This window comes from Parus major, chromosome 3, assembly GCF_001522545.3.
Source record: "Parus major isolate Abel chromosome 3, Parus_major1.1, whole genome shotgun sequence".
In the NCBI taxonomy this organism is placed as follows: Eukaryota; Metazoa; Chordata; class Aves; order Passeriformes; family Paridae; genus Parus; species Parus major.
In genome coordinates, this window is record NC_031770.1 from 106,357,281 (window position 1) to 106,385,011 (window position 27,731).

At 41.9% G+C, this 27,731-nt stretch overlaps 1 protein-coding gene across 2 annotated transcripts in view; it reads left to right on the forward strand.

Annotated features, from left to right (window-relative positions):
* The window catches only part of EVA1A (eva-1 homolog A, regulator of programmed cell death), a 202,752-nt gene that overhangs the window by 34,123 nt on the left and 140,898 nt on the right, over positions 1 to 27,731 (forward strand). For both annotated transcript variants that reach the window (XM_015620809.3, XM_015620810.3), the window contains exon 2: positions 22,462 to 22,676. In XM_015620809.3, coding sequence (XP_015476295.1) covers positions 22,462 to 22,676 — 215 coding nt within the window. The remainder of the gene's footprint in view (positions 1 to 22,461; positions 22,677 to 27,731) is intronic.

Below are 27,731 nucleotides of genomic sequence, written 5' to 3' on the forward strand. Positions count from 1 at the left end.
TTTGGTTTTTTGTTTTTGTTTTGTTTTGTTTTGTTTTGTTTAACTTGGGAATTGAACTTCAAATTTATTTTTTTCCATTACCATGACACCTTTTCAAGGAAGGCAATGTCTGACACAACCCTCCTGCAAAGAATGGATGGGTTGTGAGAGACTGGATTTCTCTATGTGACTCCCTTAGCTCATGCATTATCCAAAACCTGCCTAACAGTTTTCAGAATCTAGGTGTTAGTCTTCATGGGTGTGTGTGTTCTTCATGCTGCAGTCTGTAAAAGCAACTGCAGCAGAAAGTGGATTCAACAATTATTAATGTTGGTGCTGAGGTATTGCTACTCCAATCCTGGGGGCAAAACAGGACCTGTAGGAGCACCTGGTGAGACTTTCAGGACAAAATCTGGGGCATAATGGGAGAGGACAGAATGGGAAGTTACATGAAATGAAGGAAGACTTCCAGAACACGACAAAATATTTCAGTGACATGGCCAGAGCCCCAGAAACCCAGTCTATCCTTTTATCCATTAGACAGTGGCCCATTCTTGGCACATTTTGTTTTATTAAGGTTGCATCCTCCCATTTCACTTAGCACAGCAGCAATATGTGTGATGTGGTGTGGAATGAGCTGTGTCACAAGTGAACCTCAGACAGTGTCCCTTGTGCTCTCATGGTCTCTGTAATGACCATGTTTAAGGAACCCTGTTCAAAGAGAAGTGATGGAGGCTGATCTTCACTTCTCCCTCAAAGTGTTCTTGCCCTGGGACTGACCCTGCCCCTTGGAATTCTTGCCTAGAGGGCTACATGGGGACATTCTCTGGGGGTTTCTTTTTCCCATCACATTATGTTCATTCAGGCAGTGTGTGGCCCTGTTGACTGCAGAAGGTCCAGCTTCCTTTCTTGTCTCCCTAGCATGCTCTAATGTTTGGTAGTGAAAGATACAAGCAAAAGAAAGCCAAATAATTAGCTATCCCAGCCCTAATTCCCTGGGCAGAAGTTTACATTTCAGTAACTGATACTGTCTTAATCCTAATCCCCTGCAAATCCTCCTTCCTAAGAGTATTTAGGAGTATTGACTTTAATAACTAATAATTAATAATTAATAATTATTAATGAATAATGAATAATGAATTTAGTAATTTAATAATGATTTTAAATAGTATTTAGAGTATTATTTTAAAGTGGGCTCCCTTATTGGTAAGAGCTTCCAGAAAGACCAGTGCTGCTTTTAGGCTGATTTTTTTTTAAAGCCTGTAAATGTTGTACCTGACATGATATAGTACAAGGACAGTGGATTTCTGCAGCCACAAACCCCTTACTGTATGAGTAGGGTTATTAATGTAAAAAACAAACTGGAGGAAGAGCTCTGGTGTTGCAGGCACAAATCTTCTCCCCTCTGTTTTTGCTATAAACCTCGTTGCTTGTCTCTCTTGCAAGCTGGCCATTTTCTAGGAGATGATCTCCTCTGAAATAACTCCCATTGCCTCTTCTGCCTTATTGACTGACAGTGGTGGATATGAGGGGATGCTCTGGGATAATTTGCCATTGCTGCTTTCTTTAGCAGTAAAGAAAATTTCCCATAACTGATACATTTGGCACTTGTTTCTGATCACCTGAGTGATGGGCTCTGCTTCTCTGTGTTGTCTGTGCAAGGAACCAGAGCCTGACTGCCCAGATCAGCTCTTTGTGTTCTTAATGACCCACTAGTTAGGGCACTGAGTTGGCCTGTCTGAGTTGTAGTTCATGGGCTGCATATCTCAGGCATGTATGGGAGTTTAAAAAGGTGGAAATCTCAGCAAGGAATCCTCCTTCATCTTCACAGAGAGGAGGGAAGAGAGAGATCTGAGGGAAAATTAGATGTTCCTGTCCTTTGCCTGGAGTGGATAGTAGTTTCCTCATTGCTGATGAAACCTACATTTTTCTTTTTGCAAGCAAATGGTCAGATTTCCCTGTCTTTTCACATCCTTCTTTTACCTCTTAGTTCTCACCTCTGCTGTTCCAGTTTTCAGTCCTGGGAAAGGACTGAATGAAAGACTCTGAGTTGTACAGGTGCTGCCCACACTGCCTCTACCTTCTCCTTTCTCTGCTACAGGGATCAGGTGGGGCACACCTGGACTGAGGGGAAAAGGACAATTATTTATCATGACATCCTGATAGGTGAGCACCTTTCTTTGAATAGATATGATAGTTAAAGGCAGTGTGCTAATTAGGTTTTTCTGCATTGTAACCAAGAACTCTAAGAAACTTGCTGGTCTCGCAATAAAATGGAGAGAGGTTGGTTCTGGGAAATTTATGGTCTAATGCTGAGGGAAACTTCCCTTGTTATCTCTAGAGATTTAAGGAGTAGTCTCTTTTTGCTATCCACTTTACTTATTTCCTTCATAAACCTTAGGACTAATTAACTTGTATGACTTTTCTCCTGAAAAGGGATTAAGACTGAGAGTTAGGAGATAGATGAACATCGAATGCATTTTGACAGTGTTTCTGGTATTCTTCCCTCCCCCCACGCCTTTTTCTTCTAAAATCCCAAACTGCTTTCATCTCCTTATCACTGTGTACTTCTGATGAAGTGTCAGGGGTCTGACATAATTCTGAAGCTTTATCCAGGCCTTGTGGCAGAGTTGTTTGGTAATTGTTTCTCCTCCTCTATGAGCTTAACTCTCTCCCCAGTTCAGCATATACAGCTCTGAGGATGGTGGCTAGTCCTGAGCTAAGTCCTAGATCAGTCCTAGATCCAGCTGCTTAGGAACACTTGGGTGGGATTTAAAACAGTCGTGGCTCAGATTTGTGGAGCCATTACTCAGACATGAAAAAGATGATGTTTCCTATCTTTAGATGAATTCACACCTGTCAAAGGTTTAAACAGCACTGGCAGAAGTGATCTGCTCACTCCTATATTTAAAGACAATATTTGTGTTAGGAATGTGTCCTGGGCATACCCTGGGATCTGTGGAGGGACAAGAGGCCAACTTGAACCCCAGTCTGGCTGAAATGCTCTGCTGAAGTGCCCTTCCATCTCCACAGATGGCAGAGGGACCCTGGGGTGATGGTACTCCTACATAGCTCAGTAGACTGTCAATATTAGATAGGTTTCCCTGAACACTTTGCTATGGCCTGACCAGGACTGCAGTGCTGGTTTTAGAGATGCTTTACAAATGCCTAAAAAATGCTTCTCCCTAACCTAAAGTGAGCATGAAGTCCTAGATTTGCAACATGTCCAGTGCAGTGCCAAATGCATTCCCTTACCTTGTTTGCAGAGGAAAAGTAATTTTCAGGCTATTTTCAGGGATAGCCACTGACACCCCTGGTTGCTGAGCTGCCTCATGGTCAATGAGTGAGCCTTAGGATGTGTCCAGAGCCTGAACTAATCCAAATAGCTCAGCTGAGGGAGAAGAGAGGCACCCAAGTGACACTGGCTCAGTTATCCTTGAGGACTTTCTATTTTACTGGCTTTTGCTGCTTTATCTAAATCTACCAGCCCTTACCCTTCTGCAGAGTGTGCATTGGTAGAAGTTGTTAGCTCTAAGGTGAGGGAGTCCTGGCTTTAATACGGGACCTGATTTGAATGTATTGATTTGTGCAAACAAAGGCTTTGTGAGAAGACCTGTGCTCCTGAATCTAATTCTGTGTGCTTCACTGCTCCAGAGACTCTCTTGTCTGGAACTGGGTGAGTTACATATTGTTATGCTTAATTTTAGGAGCCGTCTAGGAAATGACCTTCCCAGCCTCCAGGGTGAATAGGACATACACCAGCCTCCCCTTGTGTCCATGGGTCATTTACATTTTATGTTGAGGGATAGCATAGCTCAGCTCATAGTGCTTTTCAGAGAAAAGTGATAGTTCCACTATCAGCTGAGATTTAATACTTCCACAGCAGGCAAAGCCTGTCGTATCAATTTGTTGTTCTGGCCCATTCCCAGGAAACATGCCATTCCCTGGTACAAAAGCTCCTATTGTTGCTATTGGGCTGGTTCCTAGCATGCTCAATGCTTCCTCCCTCACAGAAGTTCAATGTGCAGTATGAAATACAATTTTAAGTCTTGTAGATTATAGCTAATTCTCAGCAGTCCAACAGAGCGGACAATGATAATTATGGAAATCTTAGGAGCTGCCTCAAGATGAACAGGAAATGGAGACATTAGTCTGCTATTACAAGCTTTAATTCTTCCAATTATTCAAAACACATTTAATAAAACATTCGATCTTTTGGCAAGAGAAACTTTGATTAAATTTTTGGGGGAAAGAGGAGATAAAGGAACAGCCCCCTGACTCAGGAAATCATACCTGTCCTGTGGAGCTCTGCTGTACCACGTGGTTATGCCTGTATGAGAGAATTAAACACTTTTAAGGGACTGGAATTCAGAGAATAATCAATGGATTTAGGGACCATTGGTGGTCTTGTAGTTCAAGTTCCTGCTTAAAGCAAGGCGGACCTCAAAGTTGTGTTAGTGTGGTGTGATCTTGCCCAATCTACCCTGAAAATATCCCAAGGATGTAGCTTCCACAGGCTCTCTGGGCAACCTGTTCCAGGACTTACCCACTCTGGTGATGAAAAATTTAGTTTGGTTGGGTTTTCCCTTGTTGCAGCTTCTGACCTCTGCATCTTGTCCTCTGTCTGTGCACTTCTGGGAAGGATCTGGCTTTCTCTTCAATAACCAACGCCATTAGGAAGTGCAAGTCTGCAGTCAGGTCCTGCCCTTAATCTTTCCCAGACTAAACAAACATACTTTCATTACCCTTCTGTGTTATGTGCTCCAGCCCTCTAATCATCTTGGTGGTCCTCCTGGTGAACTCTCTTTAGTTTTTCAGCATCTCTGTCTGACTGGGATTTCCGTGAGTGCTGGGGAGATAGGAATCATCACTGCCTTGGCTGCTGAAGTGAGGAGGATTTCAGCACATGCTTAGAGTGTCTCTAAGTGCTTTCCTGGAGCTGGAACAAAGCTGTAACCACAGAGGTTTTGAAGTTGCTCAGGGTCTTGTTCAGCAGGGTTTTGAGCAGCGCTAAGAATAGAAATTACATGATTTCATGGTAAAAAATCTGGGACAGCTCACAATTGTCCTTGTGAGTGACTGTTTTTCATTGTTGACTTTATAGAGATGCAAATATTGATAGTCCAGATTTTGCTGTAAATTTAAATGCCCTATTATGAGGTTAATGCCTGCAAGATAAGTCCTTACACACTCAGTCTCAGCTTAGATCTGCTTCTGTAGGGGTGGGTGGCGAGTCGGGTGTGAGAGCAGGTTTGCTCTCCTCTGCTCATTGGTGTGGGAGTTTGAGCTTGAATGACGATGTTGTATGGGTATTGTGGTGGTAAATGTGTTCAGTATTCCAAATAGGGAACTCAGAAGTGGGTAAACTTTGTATCACCCACATTAGAACTGGGTAAATTCCCATTTCCTGTGTTTACTCTAGAGACCACCCGTTTTCAGATGAGTGGATGTTTCACCTGGTGACTGAAACATTCTCAGACATGATTTTGAAGAGTGTGATGTGGTGCTAAAATATGGGGATTTTTGTATTTTTTAAAGCTCCAAGTCACTTGAAAACATCAAACTGGGTTTGAGTCAATATTATCCTTCTTGGTGATAGGAATATTAGTTAAGCCCAGCTCACACAAGCCTTCCTTCTGCCTTTGGAAGGATTGCCATGGATCAGCTACCTCCAGCTCTTTCTGGGAAGACTGTGCCCTTCAATCTTCCTTTGATATTTTGATTGGGAAGTAGGTGGAGGGTTGGAGTGACCATGAGATCCTGATGGCAGCAGTCCTGTCACATGAGCTATGCTGAAAACTGCTCCAAATATTAATGATCCTGTCCCCCTCTGTCTCATCTAAAAAACCTCTTGATACCCAGGCTGGGTCAAGCCTGAATAAAGAATAATTCCATTGCACTCTTGTTAGGTCTAGTGGCTTAGCAGAAAGAAACAGACTTTAAAACTTTTCCAATCAGCCCTTCTGCCTGGGTTGGACAGGTTGCTGAAAGGCTCTTTGTATTACTGTTGGTTTTGGAAATCCCTGGATCACAGAGCTGTATGTGAGGCTCTGAGCAGCAGATCAGTCTCTTTTAGCTGTTGTTCCCAAATGGGAAGTATCCCAAGAGCCTATGATTTTTGCCTTTTCCTGTAGGGAACAAGAGTTGCTGGGAGGAATTATTTCAGTCTTATGAGATCTTAGAGTCATTAAGCTCTGAAAGCTGCTTTTTGGAGTTGTTAATTTGTTTTTGGCAGTTATTCCTTGCTGTCCTATTCTTTGCTGTCCTGAGGAAGTTTCCATCCCACCTAAATGCTCTATTTTTCTTTGGAAAATAATTCTGCTTGACCCCTGTGACTTAAAAAACAATATATAGAAGGTTTTTTGTGCTTTTCCCCACAACTGAGCCAAGATATGACAGTTCTGTTGTTCCTCAATGCACAGAAAGTAATGTCTACACTGAAATTATATCCAAGAAGTTTCTCTCCTTGTTATGGTGGGTGTTGTGGAAACCCAAGATTTGTGCCCTTGGTTTATCCTCTGGGAGGGACAGTTCTGCTCCACAGAACCCGAGGCATTTTGCCAATTCCCCACTGCTGTTTTCATCTCCTGACCTTTCTCCTGGCTTACCCCCCTTCCATCTCAAGGGTGAGAGGCAGTGGAAGGAAGATGGAGTTACAGCTTCCTAGACATTTGGCTGTTTTTCTTTTGTACATCACTTTGTGGCTGACAGGACGTTATTTTTTTTCTTCAGAAAATGCCTTGCATGCTAATCTCTGTGCATTAACTGATCACAACATAAATGCTTGTCCATTAATCCAGTGCCTTCCTGTGTCTTTCATCTCCATACTTTCCAGCATTCTCCTATTTCACTTTTTCCCCTCTTTTGTCTTTAACTCTCCTTAATACAATCCACCTCAGTACCACAACTCCAGGCTACAGAAACAGGGACAGATACTGTAATCAGATTGATGGACTCAGTTAATAAAGCTACCACCTGATTCTGAAGTGCTCTGCAAAGTCCAGTCTTCATAGGACTGTGACAATGATATCCCTTTCCACTGTTTCTTTATCTGCTAATAAGAGGCCTATTGACTTTCTTCTGTACTAACATGTTAACAAATATGCTCCAGCTTATTTCCAGAGAATTCAGCTGCTATTATTATTATTATTATTATTATTATTATTATTAACTTTCTGATATTTTGAGTGTCTTGAGAGCAAAACTCAGTGCAAAGTAGGCTTGGGACTTCTCTGTCCTAACTTCTTCTGAGTCTACCATGCAGATTTCTATATTTGAGATCCTGGGCTCTCTGTGTAGGCACTGCAGAGATGTATGCACTCTAAACATCATGCAAGAGCAGCTGTACCAGCTTGAGCCAAACAGCCATCAAAACCACACTGGACAGCCTGTTCTAGTGTCTGACCAGCCTCACAGCTCAAGAACTTTTAAATCAAGAGCTGTATATGATTTCATTGGTTCTTGATGGATTTTTCTTCCATTCATGAATGTTGTGGTGTTTTTGGTCTTCATGAATGTTTGAGAACTGCAGAAGTGCATTGGCCACAAGTGCCACAGTTCAACTTTGCAGGCAAAAATCCTCCCTTGTGTTTCACCAACATTTTTTATCTTAATTGAAAGAAACAGCACTTTTAATCCCTCCATCTCCCTTCTTCACCTCCACCTTCTGATGGTCTCTTTCACCTCCCAATTGCCTGTCTTCCAGGTAGAAGAGGGTTAGCTGCAATTTAACACCTTTCTCTTAATTGTCTCTGAGTTCTCTGCATGATTTCTGAGTGGGGAGAGAGGTGGGAGGTGGATCTAGTAATGCAGACACTCTCCTGGGTATGAATACTGAATGATTATACAGGGACACCATGGTGACATCTGCATAGCCTTCTATTCCTTCCTAACAATTCCTAGGTTTCTTTCCTGATTATTAATGAGTATTGGTTTTTATATTTTCACAGAACTTTTACTGTTCCAAGAATCCTGTGTTACTTTGTTTTACTTACATTATCTTTTATTTGGGATTTTTGACCAAACTTCACTACCTGCAGTAAACTTGTCAGAACTTTCACTGTGTGACACTTCAGACCTGGGCTGAGTGTGTGCTTTAGCATAAGACATTACAGGAATGCCTTCTTGATCTTTCTCCTTTTTGCTGAGAGATTGCCAGGAAGGCATTTGTTGAGATTTGGACAGAACTTCAGAAGGAGTAGTCAAGCAGGCTACAAGGGAATGCTGTTGGTTGTGAAACATCTGGACACTAAGTCATTATGTAAAATTCATAACAAATTTTTCAGATTTTGTTATCTACAACTCTGTTCCTATAGCACTCTCCATGTTTGCATCAGAGTAAATCTAATTAATAAACACAGAAGTGAAGACTAAACAAATCCTGAAAGGTGATATTACAGTGCTTACTCAGCAGTCAGAGTGCCAAATGCCATTTCCATTGTCTGGAGCAGCAGTTTGCTTGAATGATAACATTGTTTATAAAGGTCAGTGATGCTGCTTGAGCAGATGTACCTGGGAGGGGCTCTTCTTGCTTCCTTGAACTCTGTTGCAGGACAATTCAAGTATAATTAATACTTGATTCAAGTATAATTAATAGGTATCTCTGTGTATGCAGAGCTGAGATGATGCTGAAATGCACCTGGGGTCATGACAAACAGAATTTCTGCTCTGAATAAAGTTTGAATTTTGTTTTTTTGTTTTGGGTTGTTTTTTTTTTTTCCCTAAGGTGTTTTAAAGGAGACTGGGGCTTCTCAATGCATCCTGAGAAGTGATTATATCACAGAATGACTGAGGCGGGAAAAATCAGAGAATCATAAAATCACTTAGTTAAAAAAGGCCTCTAAGATCATCTTGTCCAACCTATCTGCTTAGAGCAGGGTCACCTACAGCAGTTGTTCAGGGCTCTGTCTCGTGGGATTTTGAATATCTGAATATTTGAATATTTGAATATTCAATATTTTGAATATTGAAAACAATGCCTGGGCAGCCCACTCTGGAGTTTGATCTCTCTCACAGTTACACATACATGCTTAAATGCAATATCCTGTGTTTGATTTTGTTCCCATTGCTTCTTCTTCATTCACTGTGTACCAATGAGAAGAGTCTGGCTCTGTGTTTACTCCCTGTCCCATCAGTTGTTTGTACACATTGCCAAGATTCCCCTGAACCTTCTCTTGTCCAGCCTAAGCAGTCCCAGCTTTCTCAGCCTCTCATTATGCAACAGACACTTCATCCCTTGAGCTTTGTGGCCCTTTGGTGGACTCATACCAGAGTCTCAGTTTCTTTTTGGCACAGGGGAATTCAGAACTGGGCACAACACTCAGCTGGGTCTCACCAGTGCTGAGGGGCAGGCTTTCCTCTTCTGACCTGCTGCTGATGTCCCTACCAAAGGCTGGCTTTGCTGTGAGGCTGTGTGGCACATGGTCACCTTGGCATCTGCCAGGACACCCTGGTTCTTTTCTGCCAAGCTGCTTTTCAACTTGTTGTTCTCCAACATGGTGCACAGGGATATTTCTCCTTATGAGCAGTCTTGGCATTTTCTTTTAGTTAAAAATTATGAGATTCCTGTTTGCTCATTTCTACAGACTGTCAGGATTCCCTCTGAATGATGGAACAATCGTCTGGTCTATCAACTGCTCCTTCCAGTTCTGTGTCATCTGCAGGCATGCAGATGCCATGCACAGCTTCAGAAGTGTTCCTTAGTGCTAGAAAACAGAACATTAGCCTCAACAGCAGAAAACCTGGGTGCAGGTCCCTGTCCTGACCCAAACCAGCATAATGTAGGAGGGAATATTCTTCAATCTAAGGTGTATGAAGAGGAAAAAGCCAACCAAAAACCAAATCCCCTTTTCTGGGGAGGGATGGTGTGTCTGAATCCAGCACGGAGTTGGGATACTGCTGGGACATGAACTCAGATGCAGCAACTCAGAAATGCTCCCAAGCCTTGAAGTTTAATCACAGCCTTTAGCTGTAACACTGTCCATATATGAGCACAATCCTCACTGACTTTTCCAGCAGCTGCCCCTGAAGCTGTTTGGGCCTGTGGTGTGTTTCAGCCTGGAATGCAATAGGTACGAGGAAAACGTGCACTGTGGATGTAGCTGCTGTTACAGCTGTGAGGCAAAGAGCCCTTCAAAGTGTTACTCTGCTAAAGAAATCCCTTTCTCTAACCTATTAGTCAAAACAACTGCTCTGTGTCAAAGCAGCACAAATAGCTTTTAGCCAAAAAGCTTTTCTAGCTGCTGTTTCGCTGGGGCCTGTCTGGCCTGCCCGACTTCTGTCCCCATACAAGGGGTGAGTGCAGTACCCGGCTTCATAAATTCCACTGTCGGCTTTCCATTGTCCCTTTGTTCTTCGTTGCCAAGGAAGCCAAATATTATTTCTGTCCTTGAAAGAGGTTGCAAATATGGGGAATGGCTTCAGTGAGAGGTGGGGAGAAATACCTTTTGTGTTCTCTCTTATTGCCTTTATAGAGCTGATTTGGGTGATGTGGTAGAATGAGGCTGTTCTGTCTCTTCTCTACTAGTCAGATGTCTTTATTATTATTATTAACTTATATTCCAGACTAAGCAGTTCCCTCTCTTTGTGTATCCTTTCATCCCCTTTGTCACATCCTGAAGTGCTACTGAGTGGTCCTGAATAAAAATCAGTCTGCATTTATATCTCTTTATCCCCAGGCTTTTTGTGACCTCTGCTACTTCACATTCTGAGACCCTTAATTTTTTTCCTGGTTTTCCCATGGATATAGATGTAGGATCATCCTCAGCTGATATTTGGAAAACTGAGGTGCAGGTGAAACTGATACCAGATGAAGTGTACTGGGCGCTCTATCTGGCCCTGTGGTTTCCAGCCAGAGGTGACCATTCTCGATCACAGAATCAGAGAATGGTTTGGGTTGAAAAGAACCTTAAAGACCATCTCATTCCATCCCCCTGCCAGCAGCACAGACACCTTCCACTAGACCAGATTGCTCAAAGCTTTCCGCTTGAGCACCAGGAAGGTATAGCACATTTAGCAGGCAGAAAGGAAACTCCTGCATTAATACTTGATCTTCATCCTGAGGTACAGAGATGGTCCTGCCTTTACTCCCAAGTGCTAATTTCCTGTCTTTTCCAGGAGGAACATGTGGTAACTTGAGGTTAGGTGACTTCAGGCTGCCTGGGCAATGTTACAGCTTGGACTTGTGATGCTCAAGATGACTGTCTATTGATAGTATTGTTTATATCAAACAATAAAAGAGCAATTTACCTGTGAAATCATTGTTCCTGCTATCCTGACAACATTTATCATGGCTTAAAGTTGTCTAGTTGCTAGTGAATAATAAATTCCCTCTTGGCTAAACTCAATGGCTTAAACAGCAGATGCTGATCTGGCAGTTTTGCCTGGTTGCGGCAAATGCAACACACTGCATGTTCTGTTAAGGCAATACTTGAGGTTTGTAGCCAGGTCATCAGAGATAGAGCACATCAGATATTAGGAGAGATTTATGAAAACCTACTTTTTGATGTTCTTTTATTTTTACCTCCCTCTTTTTACAGCCTCTCTGAGCTCCCATTTTTTCCTGGATTTTTTTTTCTTTTTCCTTTTTGCAAGCAGGTATAATTTGGAAATAATATATCACATGAAGACATGGATAGTCTTGCTCAAAATCTTTATATTTTCTTTTTTTTTACTATTTTATGGCTGCTCTCTGTTCCTCCAGTTTCAAGTTACCCAGTCTCCACAATCCTTCCAGCTGATTCTTGCTGTCAGTATAAGCTCCTGAGACCACACTTCTAATTGACAAATGAGAAAGCAATTTTTCTTTTTATATGTCTACTCTAACCTGTGTCTTCTTTTGTTTTCTCTTTTTAATTTCCTTATTTTTCCCTTACTCTGCTTTATCCTTTCACAATTTAGCCTTTTCTATCTTGTCTCAGTCTCTACTCATTTTCTTTCCTCTCTTGGGGTTCATAAAGCTGCCAAGGCCTGGCCAAAGCAAAGAGAAATATGCACTTCACAGGCGAAGGTCATGCAGAGGGCAGCATCACAGCTCTTACTGCAGGTCCTGGGGAAAAGGATGCAAGTTTGTTTCGGAGCTGTTGCTTTCATCAAATTTGACAAATCTACCTTCAATAAGAATAAATAAATAAAATATGGAATGTAAAGCAGAAGGAGAAGGGAGAAGTGAAAATCCCAGTGCTGGAAACAAGCTTTTACCTAACTTTTGGACTGTCTTGGTAGGCGAGCTCTGGGAGAATTAAGCACGAGGTCTGTAGTCTGGAGGGAAATCACAAATGTGGGCTCTCTGCAGTGTCTCAGCAGAGCTCATGCTCTATGTGAGAAGTAGCTGCCCTTCCCAACACAGGCTGTGATTTGTCATTTTCCCCCAAAATTTTCTGCTTTTTCACTTAAAAAATTGCCAGGTGGGAAAGCAATCCAGTGATTTGACCTCCTTGAGCGTGGAGATTGCCAACCCTACCTATCATTGCACAGCACCAAATGAGACAGGCCTTGAATTTTAGTTTGCAAGGCCAAAAATATTCTAATAAAAATAATCATTGTAGTGCTGAACTGCTCTTTAAAATCAGTGAGGGGGAACTACAACCTGATTGGAAGAATTTTCCTGTAGGAAAACGCTTCCCTGCCAAGTTGGTATTTGCACATGGAAGTCACACTGCATTATTTCATGCAAGGTAACAGGATTTCAGATTTGCTCTCTGGGATCACAGGAATTGTTCAACATTTTCACCTGCCAGTTGAAATCTACATTTTCCAGGGATGTGTGGTCACTCTGAGAGCCCCAGAGCTGGCTCCTGGCACTGTGTGCAAAGCACTCACATCTGCATGTGATGGCTTTAGCAGCAGCTCCCGTGGGGTTATGCACTTTTGCCTTCCCTCCTGCCATTTGCCCCAGTCTAAATAAATCTGCCATTGCTCTGTACTCACAGTCTTGTCAGAATAATTTCTTCTGAATGGGCAGAAACCTGTTTATTCAATGTTGGAGTTTCTTAGCCCTTGTTAGATTGTTATGTCTTAGTTCTTGATTTGCTTAAAGGATTGGTCAGTGTGCATAAAGTCTTTGTTATTTGTGTGGTCAAATAACTATTTTCTTTGTCCCAATGTGATAATCTGTGCAAAAGTTTTCTTTTAATTTGGGTGGTGGCAGGATACTTCCCTGTCACATAAAAGGCTGATTTTAGGCACATCTTCTGCTGTAGCTCTGCTGAGGCTCACATTTACAGAATGGCTGATTTCTAGTTGCCTTGCTGCATGTTCTGGTACAAAAACAAAACATGCACTCTATGTTTGCAATGGTGAAAGCCTGGGTTTTGGTCAAATTGGACCATTCCCAAACTTCCCAAGTTGCAGCTCTGTCCCTCACTGTCATGCTGGGTGGGGACATGAAGGAGCTCTTACAGACCTTACCAGAGATAAATATAATCTGCTTTCATGAGAGATGCCAAATATTTCCTATTTCCAGAGAAGATTTGGGACTGAATTTTCTTTGATAGGGGGTGAACCGGTAAGTTCCAGGCTTTCTAAATACTGGGGATAAAATAAAGGTGCATTGACTGGGTGTAGGAGTGCATCAGGAGGCTGCTGTCAGACACTTGCCAGCATTGACTTCTGATAAGCTGAGAGCCCAAGAAGGGATTTGGTGGAGATGGAGGTGCCAAATGACACAAATTTGATTTCACAGATTTTAGTGTCTGGACCAAAAGGTGCAGAACAGTTATCAGTCTCTTGCCCTAAGACATAGTGATGCTTCTAAGAGAGGCTGAGTGTGGAGACAGACCCTATTTGAGCTCTTATACCTGGCTGCAGGTACAAGAGCTCAAATACTTTGGGATTGTTTTTTTCTTAGCTAGGCTCTTTGCATTTTAATTTTCTAATGATGTTGATTTTCAAGGTTGAATTTTTCATAAGAATTTATCACCTGAAGGGGTGGGATCAAAAGGACTTTATTGTGAAAATGCAAGTCCAAACGAATACCAGTGAGATTTTTATACATGAGGAGAGGTGCATTGGTGGTATCATGAAGTGTTATATGGATATAATTATGGCAGACTACTTATATCAGTGTAGTTTAGCTGTTAAAAATCTTTTGTATATAAACCACCTAGATAAAACTGTCCTTTGAATAAAATAAATCTGTTGAAACTTAATTTAGAAGAGCTGCATGGCCACAGTTGTGTAAGTTCTTTATTGCTACTTAGAATGCAATGGCAAGGCCAGAGTGAGCAGTGCTGTGATTTATGTGTGGGATGACTCTGTTTTGGAAAGGCCTTGGTTGTGAGCCAAGGAGAAAGAGCCAGCTGAAGCTGCTCAGGAAGTGTCACCCATGTAGTTCCCTCAGCTGTAAAGTGATGACCTTAAGCTTTACTGCAGCTGTATCTCTGGGATGAAATAGTGCCCAGCCTGTCACAGCGCATGGAACTGACCTTTGGGGGCTGTTGGAAGTATAGTCTAAATCTCTCTCAAAATCACAGCTCCCATTCTCTGAGTAATGAACAAACCACACAAGGCTTCCCAGGATGAGCTGGTTATGCTAGAAGATGTATTTTACAAATTTGATTGCACTATGTGCAATATACTTCATGTATTTGACACATAATACATACTACTGCAAGTTATCCTTTTTTCAATTCAACTCACTTTCAATTAAAGACATTAATATTTATAATGCTGTAACACTACCATATTACTTATATAATATATTAATATTTATGAAGTTATGACACTATTCTAACAAAGCATTCTAAGAAATTTAGTACCACAAAAAGTGAACTCCTCAGCTATAGCAGGGTTCAGGTTCTCCTGCAACTTAAGGCTGGTAAAATATTCTGCAAAATTGCCTGATTTTTTTAATACATGTGTATGTATATGTCTACATATAAATATATTTTTTATATATACACACACACACACATACACACACATGGAATTTTTAGTGGGAAGGGTTCGGAGTTGCCAAATCTGGCAGCCTGATAAAGGCAGAGGAAGAACAGCCCTGTGTCCCCAGGTGCAGGCAGCTGTGGTGCTGAGCAGGTATCCCTGACAGAGTGTGGCTGGGTCAGGCCACAGGCAGAAACACTCGGCTTCCACACAAACACAAACAGCACCAGTGGCCTCATCCTGTTCCCCTCTCCTGCTGAGCAGGATGAAAGCCTGTTGGTATGAACTATGCACATCCATTCAATGTGGATCCTCTGAAAACTGGCCTCAGAGAGTCTGTGTGGCACTGGGCTCTGTGATCCCCACTCACCCCACACAGATGGGCCGTGCAGAGGGGCTTTGTTGGCTCCTGGTCTTCCCAAAGCTGTCCTAGACCTCCTGTAACAACTCAAAGCCTCTCTGGTCTCAGCAGTATTAGTCTTGTGGTTGCCTCCCAAAGCTTTTATTCTGCTTGCCAGCCAGCCCAGCTTGATAGTCAGTAGTAGTCACAGAGGTACCTGCACACTGAGCACATCATCTCTTGCTCCAGTGGCTGGCAGGACACATCCATGGATACTCTGACCTGTGTTCCAGCTATGGTTGCTGTCACCTCCATACATCACATGCACACAAATCACTGGAAGAGGCTTAGATCTGAAACAGGGGAGGAGGAATAACTAGCTGGAGAGAGGGCTGCAAGCTGGTGAAGTCCTGGTACAGCTCCTTCCAACCAAATTCTCTCTACTGTCAATTTTCTTGCAAAATGGTGGCTATCTGCAACCATACAGCTAGGCCAACAAGAGGTTTTTTAGAAATTCCTGAAATCCAAAGGAAGTGGATGGTAAACACCTTGAATCACTGGTCATGATACTGTTGCACAAGAAACACTGTGCAAACTGGAGGGAGTCCAGTGGAAGGCCAGGAGGATAACTTGAACCTGAAGCACCTGGCATAGGAGGGATGGTGGAGAAGAGAAAGAAACATTAGCTGTGACAGGCGAAATGTTGAGCACTTATTTGAAAAAAAAAGACTGAAAAATATTTGAATGACAAGGGTGGTGAAGCCTGGCAGAGGTGCCTCAGAGGCTGGGGAATCTCTCTTGCTGGCATCCCTTCCTCAGGACTGAACAAGGTGCTGAGCAGCTTGATTTCACTTTGATATTGACCCTACTCCAACATGATATTTCACTTTGATATTGACCCTGCTCCAAGCAGCAGTTTGGGCTGGGTGACCTGCAGGAGGCCCTTCCTGGACAAATATTCCCTGATTCAAGCATTAAAAAAAAATTAAAAAATAAAAAATTAAATTTTTATTATTTGTCTTTTCAAAATGTGGACTATCAGAAAAAGTAAATCTTCATAGCTGTAAAGGCTTTTATAACTTTTTTTTTTTTTTTTTAAAGTGAGCTCTCAAGAAACTATGGACTTATGAGACAGTCAAAGAAAATCATCTAAGATGATATTCAAACAGTAAAAAAGATTTTTTGTATTGAAGTTTTCAACCAATTGTTTAAAGTTCTAGACCAAAAATACTTGCAGTTGGAGTTGTTTTTTTAATTCTCCAAAGTAATTCCAACTGTCTGTGGAAAAGCTGTAGAGTTTTATTAAATTTTGTAGGAGTTTATAGTTAGGGAATTTAAGGGAATAATTAACAATAATCCTCAGTACTATCTGTATAATATTCAAGCTTGCAGAATTGAAAATGACAGTGTTTCTATTCCTGTCACACTTAGCCCTCACCAATCTAATTTCCAGTACTTTCTCATCCCTACACAAACCTGGGAGACCTATGAAATACTGATCAGCATTTACAAAACCTTACCTTGTTTAGCCTTGAAATGCTGGCACTCAGCTGCAGTTCTAAATTCACTCTTCATTCAAAACCATTTTTCCGAGTTAACACTGGATGCTGTTTGGAGCTGTAGTTGAGGTTCAGAAGATCAGATAGTGGGCAGGGAACTGTTGACTTAAAATAAAAATATTTTCCTAAATGTGCTTACAAGATGTTCAGGTTTGTTCAGAGCTTTATGGTGTCTGAAAGGTGAAAATCTTGGGGAGTAGCTGAACTGAAAGCAAATCTCTCTGTAGAAGGATTGTAATAGCACATTTCAATCTCCAGCATTAATAACAAAGCAAAACAAGCCACACTTGTCTGTACTGGGTTGCTCTGTGATTTGAGAGAGCTGCTTTTACTGCTACAAACACAGGATTATCAGTAATGCCTGGTATGAAATGCATTCATTGAGTTCCCTGCGCTGGCTTCGAGCCTTGCCTGGGGTCACCTTTCAGCCCTCTTGGCTCATCCTTGTGGCTGTCACTCGACTCCACTAGCTCTGCCCTGTTTCTGTGAGATGCTACGAGTATCAGTGCTCTGCCCATAAAGAAAATGCTGAAATTCTCCAGTCCACAACCTACCTGAAAATCAGTGTGGTTTAGGGGTTGTCTGAACTCCAGAAAAGTATTCGATTAAGGTATCTCCTGGAAAAAAGTTCTGTTTCACATTCAGTGTCTGTATAAGGTCTGCAAGGAAGGTGAGGAAATTAGAAGAAAATGGCAGCAGATACTGAAAAAACAATATGGATTTGGAAAATAAGAGGATTAAAAATAAAAGAATCTGTGTCAACCAGCAACAAGGGAATACTTAATTCACTAGCAGTTAATTGCAGTGACTCCATGTGTTTCAGATATTGGAAAATCACTTATTTCTAAGTATAAAGTCCTTTTTTTTATGAAGTTGATTTGTCTCTATGATGTGTATGTACTCCTGTATTTGTAACCACAAGAGCTCAAAATAGGATATTTTAAGAAGACATTACAAAGCTTGGATATAGCTCCATGCAGATGTTTATGAAGCTCTGGCTTTAATTATAAGTAGTAGTTCATTAACCATTAGAATCCTTTGAATTTTCTTGTAATTTATTAGAAGTTTTGGATCACATCCAAACTGTTAAAAGAGTTAGTTCTATTGTGATTGTCTCTATTCTTCCAGCACATTCCTACAGAGATGCTCCCTGGTGAAAGATAAAATCTCTGTTCAGAGGATTGGCGAGCTGGTGCATTGCTGTGTGCCTTGTCAAGCAAAACTAGAACTGGTTTTAGTGGAAGCAGGAGAAGAAAAACTGCTGGTTTTAGACAGCCATGGTTAAATGGGATATAGTAATGAATGTTTGTGTGCTCTACTGTTATCATAGAATAGTCACAGACTCCAAGACTCATGGGATCATAGAACAGTTTGGGTTGGAAGGAATCTTTAAGACCATCTCATTCCAATCCCCTGCCATGGGCAGAGACACCTTCCACTATCCCAGGTTGCTCCAAGCTCTGTCCAGCCTGGGCTTGGACACTTCCAGGGATGGGGCAGCCACAGCTTCTCTGGGTAACCTGTGCCAGGGCCTCAACACTCTCACAGTAAAGAATTTCTTTCTAAAAGGAGACTTTTCTAGTTTAAAGCCATTCTATCTTGTCCTATCACTTTGTTGCCCCGTGAGAAATGCCCCTCTCTGGACCTGTTGTAAAGCCCCTTTATGTTCTGGAGGCTGTATATTCCTACTTCTGGATGGGGTGGAAGCTCTTATGCCATCTGTGCTTTTGTGAACTTCTCCATCAGCTACTTTGGTTTCAAAAAGGAAGGGCTGTAGCTCCATGAGAGTAATAAAGGAGGACATTTAGATTTACAGTTCCTGTAAAATGGTGATGTTCTGTATGAAGCTGTTATGTTTCTCTTTCCTCCATATGTGTTAGGATTTAGAACTGACTGTTGGATGGGAACTGATCAACAGTTTCCTGGAGAGGCAGTGGTTCAAATGATTCTTGGGAGCTGACATTGCTGGGAGGGATAAAGTTACAGTCAGAATTAAGCATTGTGTCTGGTGACTAGTGTAGAATAATTGCTGATGACTGATAGCAGGCAAACCCCACACTTTGGAAAAATAAATTGCAAGTGGTGTTTGAAGGGAAAATTTCCTTCTTTTTTGAGGGAAAAATGATCTATCATTTTTGTGATGCATTTCTTTTGGTTATTTATTCTGTCTCTAGAGTATAAATCCCTGCTTTGGTGATGACACTGTTTTTTTGAATTAAGGAGACGCTTAACTCTGGAGTTCTATAGATTTATTTAATTTGGGAGTATGAAAGCCCACCATCAAAGATTCCACATCCTCGACACAATTCTTAAGAAAAGAGAAGTGCTAACCCCAAAACATTTAAAGATTGCTTTTGTTATCCCAGGTTTTCAAAACATGAAGCATTTCAAAAAGTTTTGATGGGCTTAATTCTTTAGATTTCTTTGTTGCTTTTAACATGTTTTCAATTGAAATACATGTTTTTAAAGAAAAGCTCAAAATACCATCTGCCCTAACATTGTCTTATCCTGATATACAAGTGCCATTAAAGTCCTCAAACACCTGCCATGGGTGGAATGTTTAAGTATTTCATTCAGCAAAGAGAGTCCCAGTAGTTCCCTCCCTGGTACCGCATGTAAGGTATAAAAGGTTACTTGGAGACTTATTACCAAAAATTCAACAAACATCCTGAAAATAATTTAGATTTTGGGTTACTGAACCATGAATCAATGGGTAATGAAATGCCAACACTTTCAAAAGAACTACCAATGAAATAGTTCAAATCTGCCACACTAAGGAGGAGGAGAAAAAAACCATCACAACTATAATTCTCTACAGCCACTTCCTTTTGCACTTTGAAGAACATCACCTCCTCTGTGACCATGCCCATGCCTAATCCAGTATCTTCTCTCTGGCAGTAGTCAGTGCCAGATGTTTCAGACATTGTGCTTTGCTTATTATGAGTCAGTCACCATCAAAGCATTCAATCCCTTCAATATCTTGAGCTTGAGCGAACTCAAGTTATTTTGAGATTGCTGATGGAAGATGAGAGGAGGGAGCTGTTTCAACAAGTGATCTGCACTAATTGCAGGGGCTGAAGCCTTCCCTGATCCTGAGCTGGCAACATGAAAGGCATGCTGTAGGAGGCTGTTCTGACAGAGTAGCTGAATATTCAGAGGAGACAATAGAGTCTTGACTGTACTTTGGTTGTATTTCTCTGTCTCCTTAAAAGGGCAGCCTCAGGGAAAAGTCCTAATGCACTGCAGTAACAGCGTGGAAAGTGCATTTCAGTATTTTGTGTTGTATCCTGATTCTGTTTGTGGTTTGCTTGCCCTGCTGGCTATCCTGCATAGTGTAGTTGCCTTACTTTTGAGGGAGTGAGCTGAACTAATTCCAGGACTAGGTGTGCAGCACCCCCAGGGCATGTATTCTACTGACAGGGAAAGGAGGTCCACCCCAGTAGTTCGTTTTGTCCCAGAGTGCTTCCTTGAACAAGTGAGATAAAGGCACCAAATTAAATAATGCTTTTTCCTGATCTGATGCAGCCCTGTCACTCACTCTGATTACTGGGGCTCAGCTTTCTCTTATGAGCAAAGGCTGCCCTGGGGACTTGGAAATTAATATGCTGATTTGACCAAATATTTATTTGGCACACACCTCGAGGCACTGCAGCAACAGAACTATTAAGTAAGAACTACAGGCTAAAATTCAGAGAAATCAGAGAATCCAGCCCCCAGAGTGGCAGCCTGAATGGTGAAGCTAAATTACTGTGTGTTGGTTTTCTCTAAGAACAGTAATTGTAGTTATTTTGCGCACCTTGAAATTTGTTGAGACTGGTGGTCTTTCACAGCACTCCTGAGCTAGGTTTTGGTGCTGGCATGGAAAAAGAGCTATTCCCAGTAACAGGGCTGGATATGGGTCATCTAGAAGTAAAAAATTAGGAAAGGGGGATCTAATTACTGTTTTAAGGTACCTAAAGGCATAGAGAAAATGTCTTCTCTTGGAAAGGCTTCACTGTGACAGTTCAGCTTTAGCACAGGGTGTTCAGAGAGGTTGTGGAGGCTCCACCTTGGGGATGCTCAGAACTGAGAAAGCTGGACTAAGTTTGCCCTGCTTTGAACAGAAGGCTGGACCAGATGACTTGCAAAGGTAGCGACCTAAGTCATTCTGTGATTATGGGTCACCGAGAGAATAGTCATAATTTCTGAAAAACAAGTTCCCTTTTAGGAGTTTGTCCAGGGATTGTTTATTTTAAATGCTTTGTCTTTTTTCTCTATTCTATCTCTTAAGAGTATAGCAGCAGCCATCCCACCATGCCCTCTCTGTCTTCCTCCACAGAGGAAGAGGAAGATAGGGACAGACATTGTGGGGTGGCTGCTTGGGGTTTGTGTTGGTGGGAAGGGGACTTTCAAACCCATTGCAGAGAGGAGAGCTGTGGGGTTGAATGGAACCTTGGCTGACACTGACGTGGGATGTGCTGTGAAGTTCCCTGTATGGATGTCTCTGTATCAGCAACAGGGAGGCTTCCCTGAGTGTGGCAAAGTCAGGATTGTTTGGGAGTTCCCATGGCAACCTGGCTGTAATCAGCCCTTTTGACTCAGGATAATTTTAATGGGACTTTGTCCCCTGCTTTATTCTTGCCAACAACTTCATTATAGTGGATAACATAATCCTCTAAGAAACAAGGAGAGATTTGGTGCAGTGTTTTTCTTCTAAAAAGATTGTGACTGTGTAGAATTAGAGAGAAAGCAAAGCTCTGAGGAAGTGTCAAAGGCCTAGAAGAGAAGGTGCAGCCAGAAGAATTAAAATGGTATAATGTGAAAGGAGATCAAAGAAGTGACTGGTGTGCCAAGAAGGAATAGGACCTCATACAACCAATTGTACCCCAGCTTTCTCCTTAGTGACTCTGCATTTGGGCCTTTTTGCCCATGATCATTAGTTTACAGGAAAAGTGAGGTTGGAAGGGATTTCTGGTCTCTAATCTAACCTACTGCTCTTGAATGTCAGACCAGCGGCCTCAGGGATTTATCCAGTAATGTCCTGAAAACTTCCAATAATGTAGACCACACAACTTCTCTGGGCAAGCTGCTCCACTGCTTGACTGCTCTCTGAAGGCATTGCTTCATATATCTGGTCTAAAACCCTCTTGTTTCTTATTGTGCCTCTTATTTCTCATTCTCCTGCCGTGAAGAGCCTGGCTCCATCTTTTTGTTAACCTCATAGTAGATACTGGCAGGCTGCTGTGTTATTTCCCTCAAAAATGTCTCATCTCCAGGCTGAAGAAGCCACTTCTTACAGGGAAAGTGCTCCAGCTTTGAGACTCTTTGGTGGCTTTCAGTATTCACTCCAGTTTATTGAAATCTGTCTTGTATTGGGGGCCAAAAATTGCATGTAGCATCCAGATTGAGTCTAAATGATTAGTCTGGCTCAGCTGCTTTTCCTGTAAACTTGACAGATATGCTGATGTAAATAAGTTGTATGTTTTGAGTAAGAATTTAGAGCATTCAAATGTTGATTCCACTAAGAACATGAAACACGGCTGAAGGTCAAATCACCAAGTGTCCCTAATTTCCCTGTCATCATGTCTCTCCTTTGCACCTTTGTGAGATGAGTAATGTCTGCATCCCTCATTGCCTGTTATTTTGTATTTGTTGGCTGCACTGCTGTAAATTGCCTAAATGTTAACTACTTTTCACTAAGGATGATTTTTGTTGTTGTTTTTGCAGGTTACTTATCACAGGTACTAAAGAATTACACTGACCATGCATGTGATGGAGAATATGTGTCCCTGAGATGTCCTCACAGAACCACCATCAGCATCCAGTCTTCTTTTTATGGACGAATTGTACCAAGTCATCAGCTGTGTCCTTCTCGCTATCCCCACTCCTATGCAACTTTAATTAAAGAAGATGTTGCCTGTTCAGTTGGCACTTCTCTTCAGGTATTGTTGAAATGCATTTCTTAATTTTGAACTTCACCTTTCCCTGGCCAGGCAGCAGCTCTCAGTGTTGGTGCTACAGAGACCTGTCTTAAGAAGGGCTACCCAGCACAGGAACTCTGACATCTCACACAGCCCAGTGGAGGATTCATCCTTGTAGTTTAGATTCAGGACTGAATTAGATTTTGATGGTGAATTTCCTAGTTTTCCTGCAGCTTTAGTCAGTAACAGTTCAGGAATGTGGTTGAAGGAGAATTGCACTTCAGGACTGCATTATGTTTGACTGGGTTTGAAGAGTATTATTTTTATAGTTTTCCTTCCCAATTATTAGCTTTTTCAACACATTCAGAAATTGCTGTAGCATTCTTTTTGCTTTAGATCCTATTTCAAGAGGCTTTTACTTTGGTAACTTGAAACCCAGAGAGAATCCTTGGCTTTAATTCTTGTGACTCATTTGGCTCTTAGGCCACTGTAAGTGGTCATACATCACTTAAACTCGGAACATCCCCCAGTAGTTAATCAGCTCTGACCACTTGTGTAGGGAAAGTTGTCTCTGTGTATTGTCCCAAGACCACATGTGACGTCAGAAAATCAAAGGATTATTTGGAAGGTGCCAAAGTTACTCAACCATCAGTAGGAACAACTAAAATTAGAAATATGAGTTGGCTGATGTTGTTGAGATGAATAGAGTCTGCTCCTGGGTGTTGAAGCAGGCACAATTTTTTCCAAGTGCTGCATTTGGGACTGTGAAAACTTTTGGGCAAAGCTCTCAGTCATCCATTCTGTTTATGGCTTAGAATCAATAATAACTCATAATAAAAATTTATAGCAGACTAGATTAATGAACCTACAGGGTTAGTGAGTAATTTCTTTTATAATTTGGCTAAAGGCTAGAGTTTTCCACATCACTTCTCACTCTCGCATCCAGGGTTTTTAAGAGCATTTTTTAAAGAGTTGATATGAATGCTTTGGCTTCCAAATGCCAGTGTAAGTTCTCAAGAATTTGCTCAAGGTTGGTGTTTGGCTGTAGTGTAACCCTTATGCTGACAGATTTGAAGTTGCCCTCATGACACTTCCACTGCACTGCAAAGGACTGAGCTGTAGTATGAGAGGAAAGTTTTTCCAGATATGATAACAAAAGTTCATAACGAAACAGATGAGAGATAGTTGTGTTGTTTAGGGTGGGAGAACATGGAGAGAAAGCTTTGGCAGAGACTACCCTTCTTTTATTGATTTACTGAAAAATTTACTTGCAACATTTCATTTACCAAGGTGATTGACAGCTACGAGCATCGCCCCAACCCTTGTGGGTGAGTTGGCATACTTAAGGCGTCTGGAAGAAATTGAGAAGAGGGAAGATATGACCCTAGGCTTTCCATTTCATGGTTTTATGTGTAGCTTGAAAAGAAATCCTTACCTGCCTCTCTTAGCTTTTTATGTCCTCAGACCTGTTCCTCAAGTATTAGCTTTGCCTTCAGTACTTAGGTGGCTTGCAATTCCCAATCCCTGTTTATCAGAGTGAGAATTGTGTTCCCTGTAGGTAGATACAGGATATCCTGCAGCAGATCCCTCGTGCAATAAATTTGTTACATGACTAAGACCAAAACACTATTACATTATTAATTTTTGGGGATGCAGACGTGCTGGGAAAGAAGCTGACATTCCCTCTTTGCCACAAATTTCTTGGGACGCCTTTGGCATCTTCCTGAGTCTTTTAGGAGGAGAATCACAGCCTCTTTGGTGCCCCCAGATGTGGCTTTGATCCCTCCATGCGTTGTGGTTGCCCAGCACAGGATGGGTTCGACTGCCAGAGATGAATCTCATCTTCTCTCTCAGCTCTGGAAGGGGTGAGGCCTCTCTGAGAGGTAAGCCAGGAACTCCACAAGCTGAATGGCAAGCTGCCTGCAGCTGGCTGGTAGGAAATGCATGTGTGTAGGAAAATTGGAAAGCTGTAGACAAGGAAATTGTGTGTATTTTTGTGGTTTTGCAACTCAGATATATGGCTGCTACAGGCAGGACCAATTGTGTGTGTATTCTGGTTGTCAGTAATTGAAAAAGTCAGCCAAACCAAAGCCTTCAAAACTAAGTATATAAAATCACTGTGTCTAATCAAACCCATGACTGTATAAATTTGCTGCTTCTCTGGAGAGTGGCCTGGAGGGAGTGTGAAGTGCATTTATTAACTCTGTTGCCTGCAAACACTAGCTGTGATTGTAAACTCCCATTTAGAATCTGTCTCCACTGTAAATGTCCAGTTCAAACATTGTTTCTATGTTAAAAAGGTAAAAGAAAGAGTTGATTACACTGAGACAACCACTACTAATTCAGCTTTATGTGATTGGCTGCTAGGATTCCTTGCTTTAGTCACTTGTTTTTGTTTGAAATGAAATACAGACCAGCTGGGAGAGTATGTATGAGACATTAAGGCACTGACCCAGTGACCCCAGACTAGACTTTTCTATTATTCTAACACTGTAATGTCAGATTCAATGGGAGCTTTCCAAAAGCACAAAGAATTTGGACATTCGTGGAATCATCACAGATTCATAGAATGGTTTGGGTAGGAAGAGACCTTAAAGATCATCTTGTTCCAACCCCCTGCCATGGGCAGGGACATCGTTCACTAGATCAGGTTGCCCAAAGCCTCATCCAACCTGGCCTTGAGCACCTCCAGGGATGGGACAGCCAGAACTGGGCAGTCTGTTCCAGTGCCTCACCATGCTCGGAGTAAAAAACTTCTTCCTAATATCTAATCTAAACTTACCCTTTTTCACCTCAAGGACTTTCCCCCTTGTTGTATGACTGTACACCCTTCTTGTAAGCTCCCTTTATGTACTGGAAGGCTGAGTTCTGAGTCAGTGTTTCTGATGCCACTTGTTTTCAGCAGTGAACCACTCTAGGACTGTATGGAAGAATGTCTAATGATTGGCCAAAATGATTGTTTATAACCAGAAAACTACATTACACTTTACAGCTGGTTACCTGCAATTTTCTTATTTTGATAAATTGGCAGAAAATAAAACCACAGCTTATTTGTAAGGAAAACAGAAAGCCGTGGAGAGCCACTTAATTTATTGTGCTTCTTCCCCCTGAAATTTATCAAAGACACTAAGGGCTAACTTCTCTCTTCATATGAACAGGCACTGAAATCAGCAGATAGATTCTTTTTCAAGGGCAATATTTTACTGTATAACTTGTTTCCCCAAGATGAGCTGTGCTTAGATGGTGCTCTGGAGCTGAATCCTGACTCTCCTTAGAAAGATTAGCTGATCTGGGGAGGGCCTGTGCATGGCCTGTGCCCTGGGTCTCTTTCAACACTCTCCAGGACAACCAGTGCTTGGTGACAAGAATCACAAGTGCTGCTGATGTGGTATTTCCTTTTGTCCTTTGGGTGGGAGGCAGGACACCTCTGCTGCCACCACCTCCCCTCCAGCAGCCCTACAAAAGGGAACAGATTGCTTGGATGCTGACCACAAGACTCCCTGAACAGTTCCTCTCCTTTTTTTTTATTTTCACCCACCAGGAAGTTTCTGTGAAACAAACAAACAAACAAAAGGAAAAAAAAAAAGAAAAAAAAAGAAAAAAAAAGAAGCAAAAGGGAGCTGACCCCTTTGCTGATGGAAAGATGAGAAAAACTTTCCAGAAATGTCACAAAAGCACAGGCCAGCTGTTGATTGCAAAAAGTGAGGGCTGGTGTTGCTCTTTCCAAAGTGGATTTTGTTTTCCTCATTTATTCTGGATTAAAAGTAAAATATCAAGTAGAAGGAAACATTTCCAACTGCTCCAGTTTTCTTGGCAGGCCAAGGACAATGGCTCCTGATATGTCCAGTCACCAGATGGTCCCACTGATGTCACAGCCCTAAGTGGCCTCACCAGAAATGAGAAAGCGCCCTTTCTCATGACTCTGAACACCTATAAGATGATGATGGTCAGGGGGAAAGAAGGAAGAAAGTGGTAGAAATTGGTAGAAAGGAAGAATAATGGTGATCAGTACCACTGGGAGGAGAACCCATTGTTATATTGCATATTAGAACTCCACAGTTTCTAGGCAGTTTGAACAAGGAAGGTTTTAGTCTCAAAAATGTCCGTGAACTAAAGAGCAGTGTGGGCAACTCTTTCTCAGACCATATTAATTACTTTGCAGAGGATGGTGAGCAGTGAGCTCAGGGTCCAGAAGAGGTTCCTGCACTGCCAAAGTTGCTGTTAAATGTCACAGAACCATTTCTGTTTCATTCATGAATTTTCCCCAGGCTGAAATAGAACTCTCAGGCAAGTGGCTCCCCCAGCTAATTATTTGCAAGTAGAACTGTTGGATGCAGAGGTCACAGACAATCTCCAAATTGCTGTGTCTTTGAAATCTTTGGCTTGACTGAAATAGCTCATCAGAGCAGAGGGATTATGTCCTGCAGGAGAAGAGGCACTGGAGGCAGAGGTGGCCAGTGCAGCCTGTCTCCCTGATGAGGCAGGACTGCTCCCCAGGGTGCAAGCCTCCTAATGCTTTGTTTACTCTAAATTTAAACTTTCCAAGTCATGGGGCTTCCATCACTGCCACTAAGACCCTTTCTGACAGTGTAATGGTTTGCTCCCAGGGATTTCTTTCCACTTTTGTGTTTTAAGCTTTCCCTTTCTTTAATCCTATGACTTTTGGTTATGCATCCTTTTGTATTTCTTCAGTTTAGACCTCCTGTTCCTTTGAAGTTGACCCTGCATACAGATTAAGTTTCCTACTGTTAGGTAATGTTAATTAGGTGATATTTGTAATGCAGCTTTTATCAGGTCCTTCTATTTGGTGAACATGTTGCTGCTCTTTGTGAATTGCTGTTTCTGGGCTCTTTCAAGGCCCTGCCAGAGGAGCACTGGTGGATCCTGCTGGTGTTTTAACATCTGCTGTCTGTTCTACTGTCCTGCTGGCATTTATTACTCCCATAGCAGAGCTGGTGACAGGGAATGCATGCCCAGTTTTTAGTTCTTTATTTCAGTCTGGTATGTTTATGTGAATCAACAAATACGTGGGCTTAGTTCCCTCCTGCTGACTCTGCTGTGAGCACTACAAGGTGC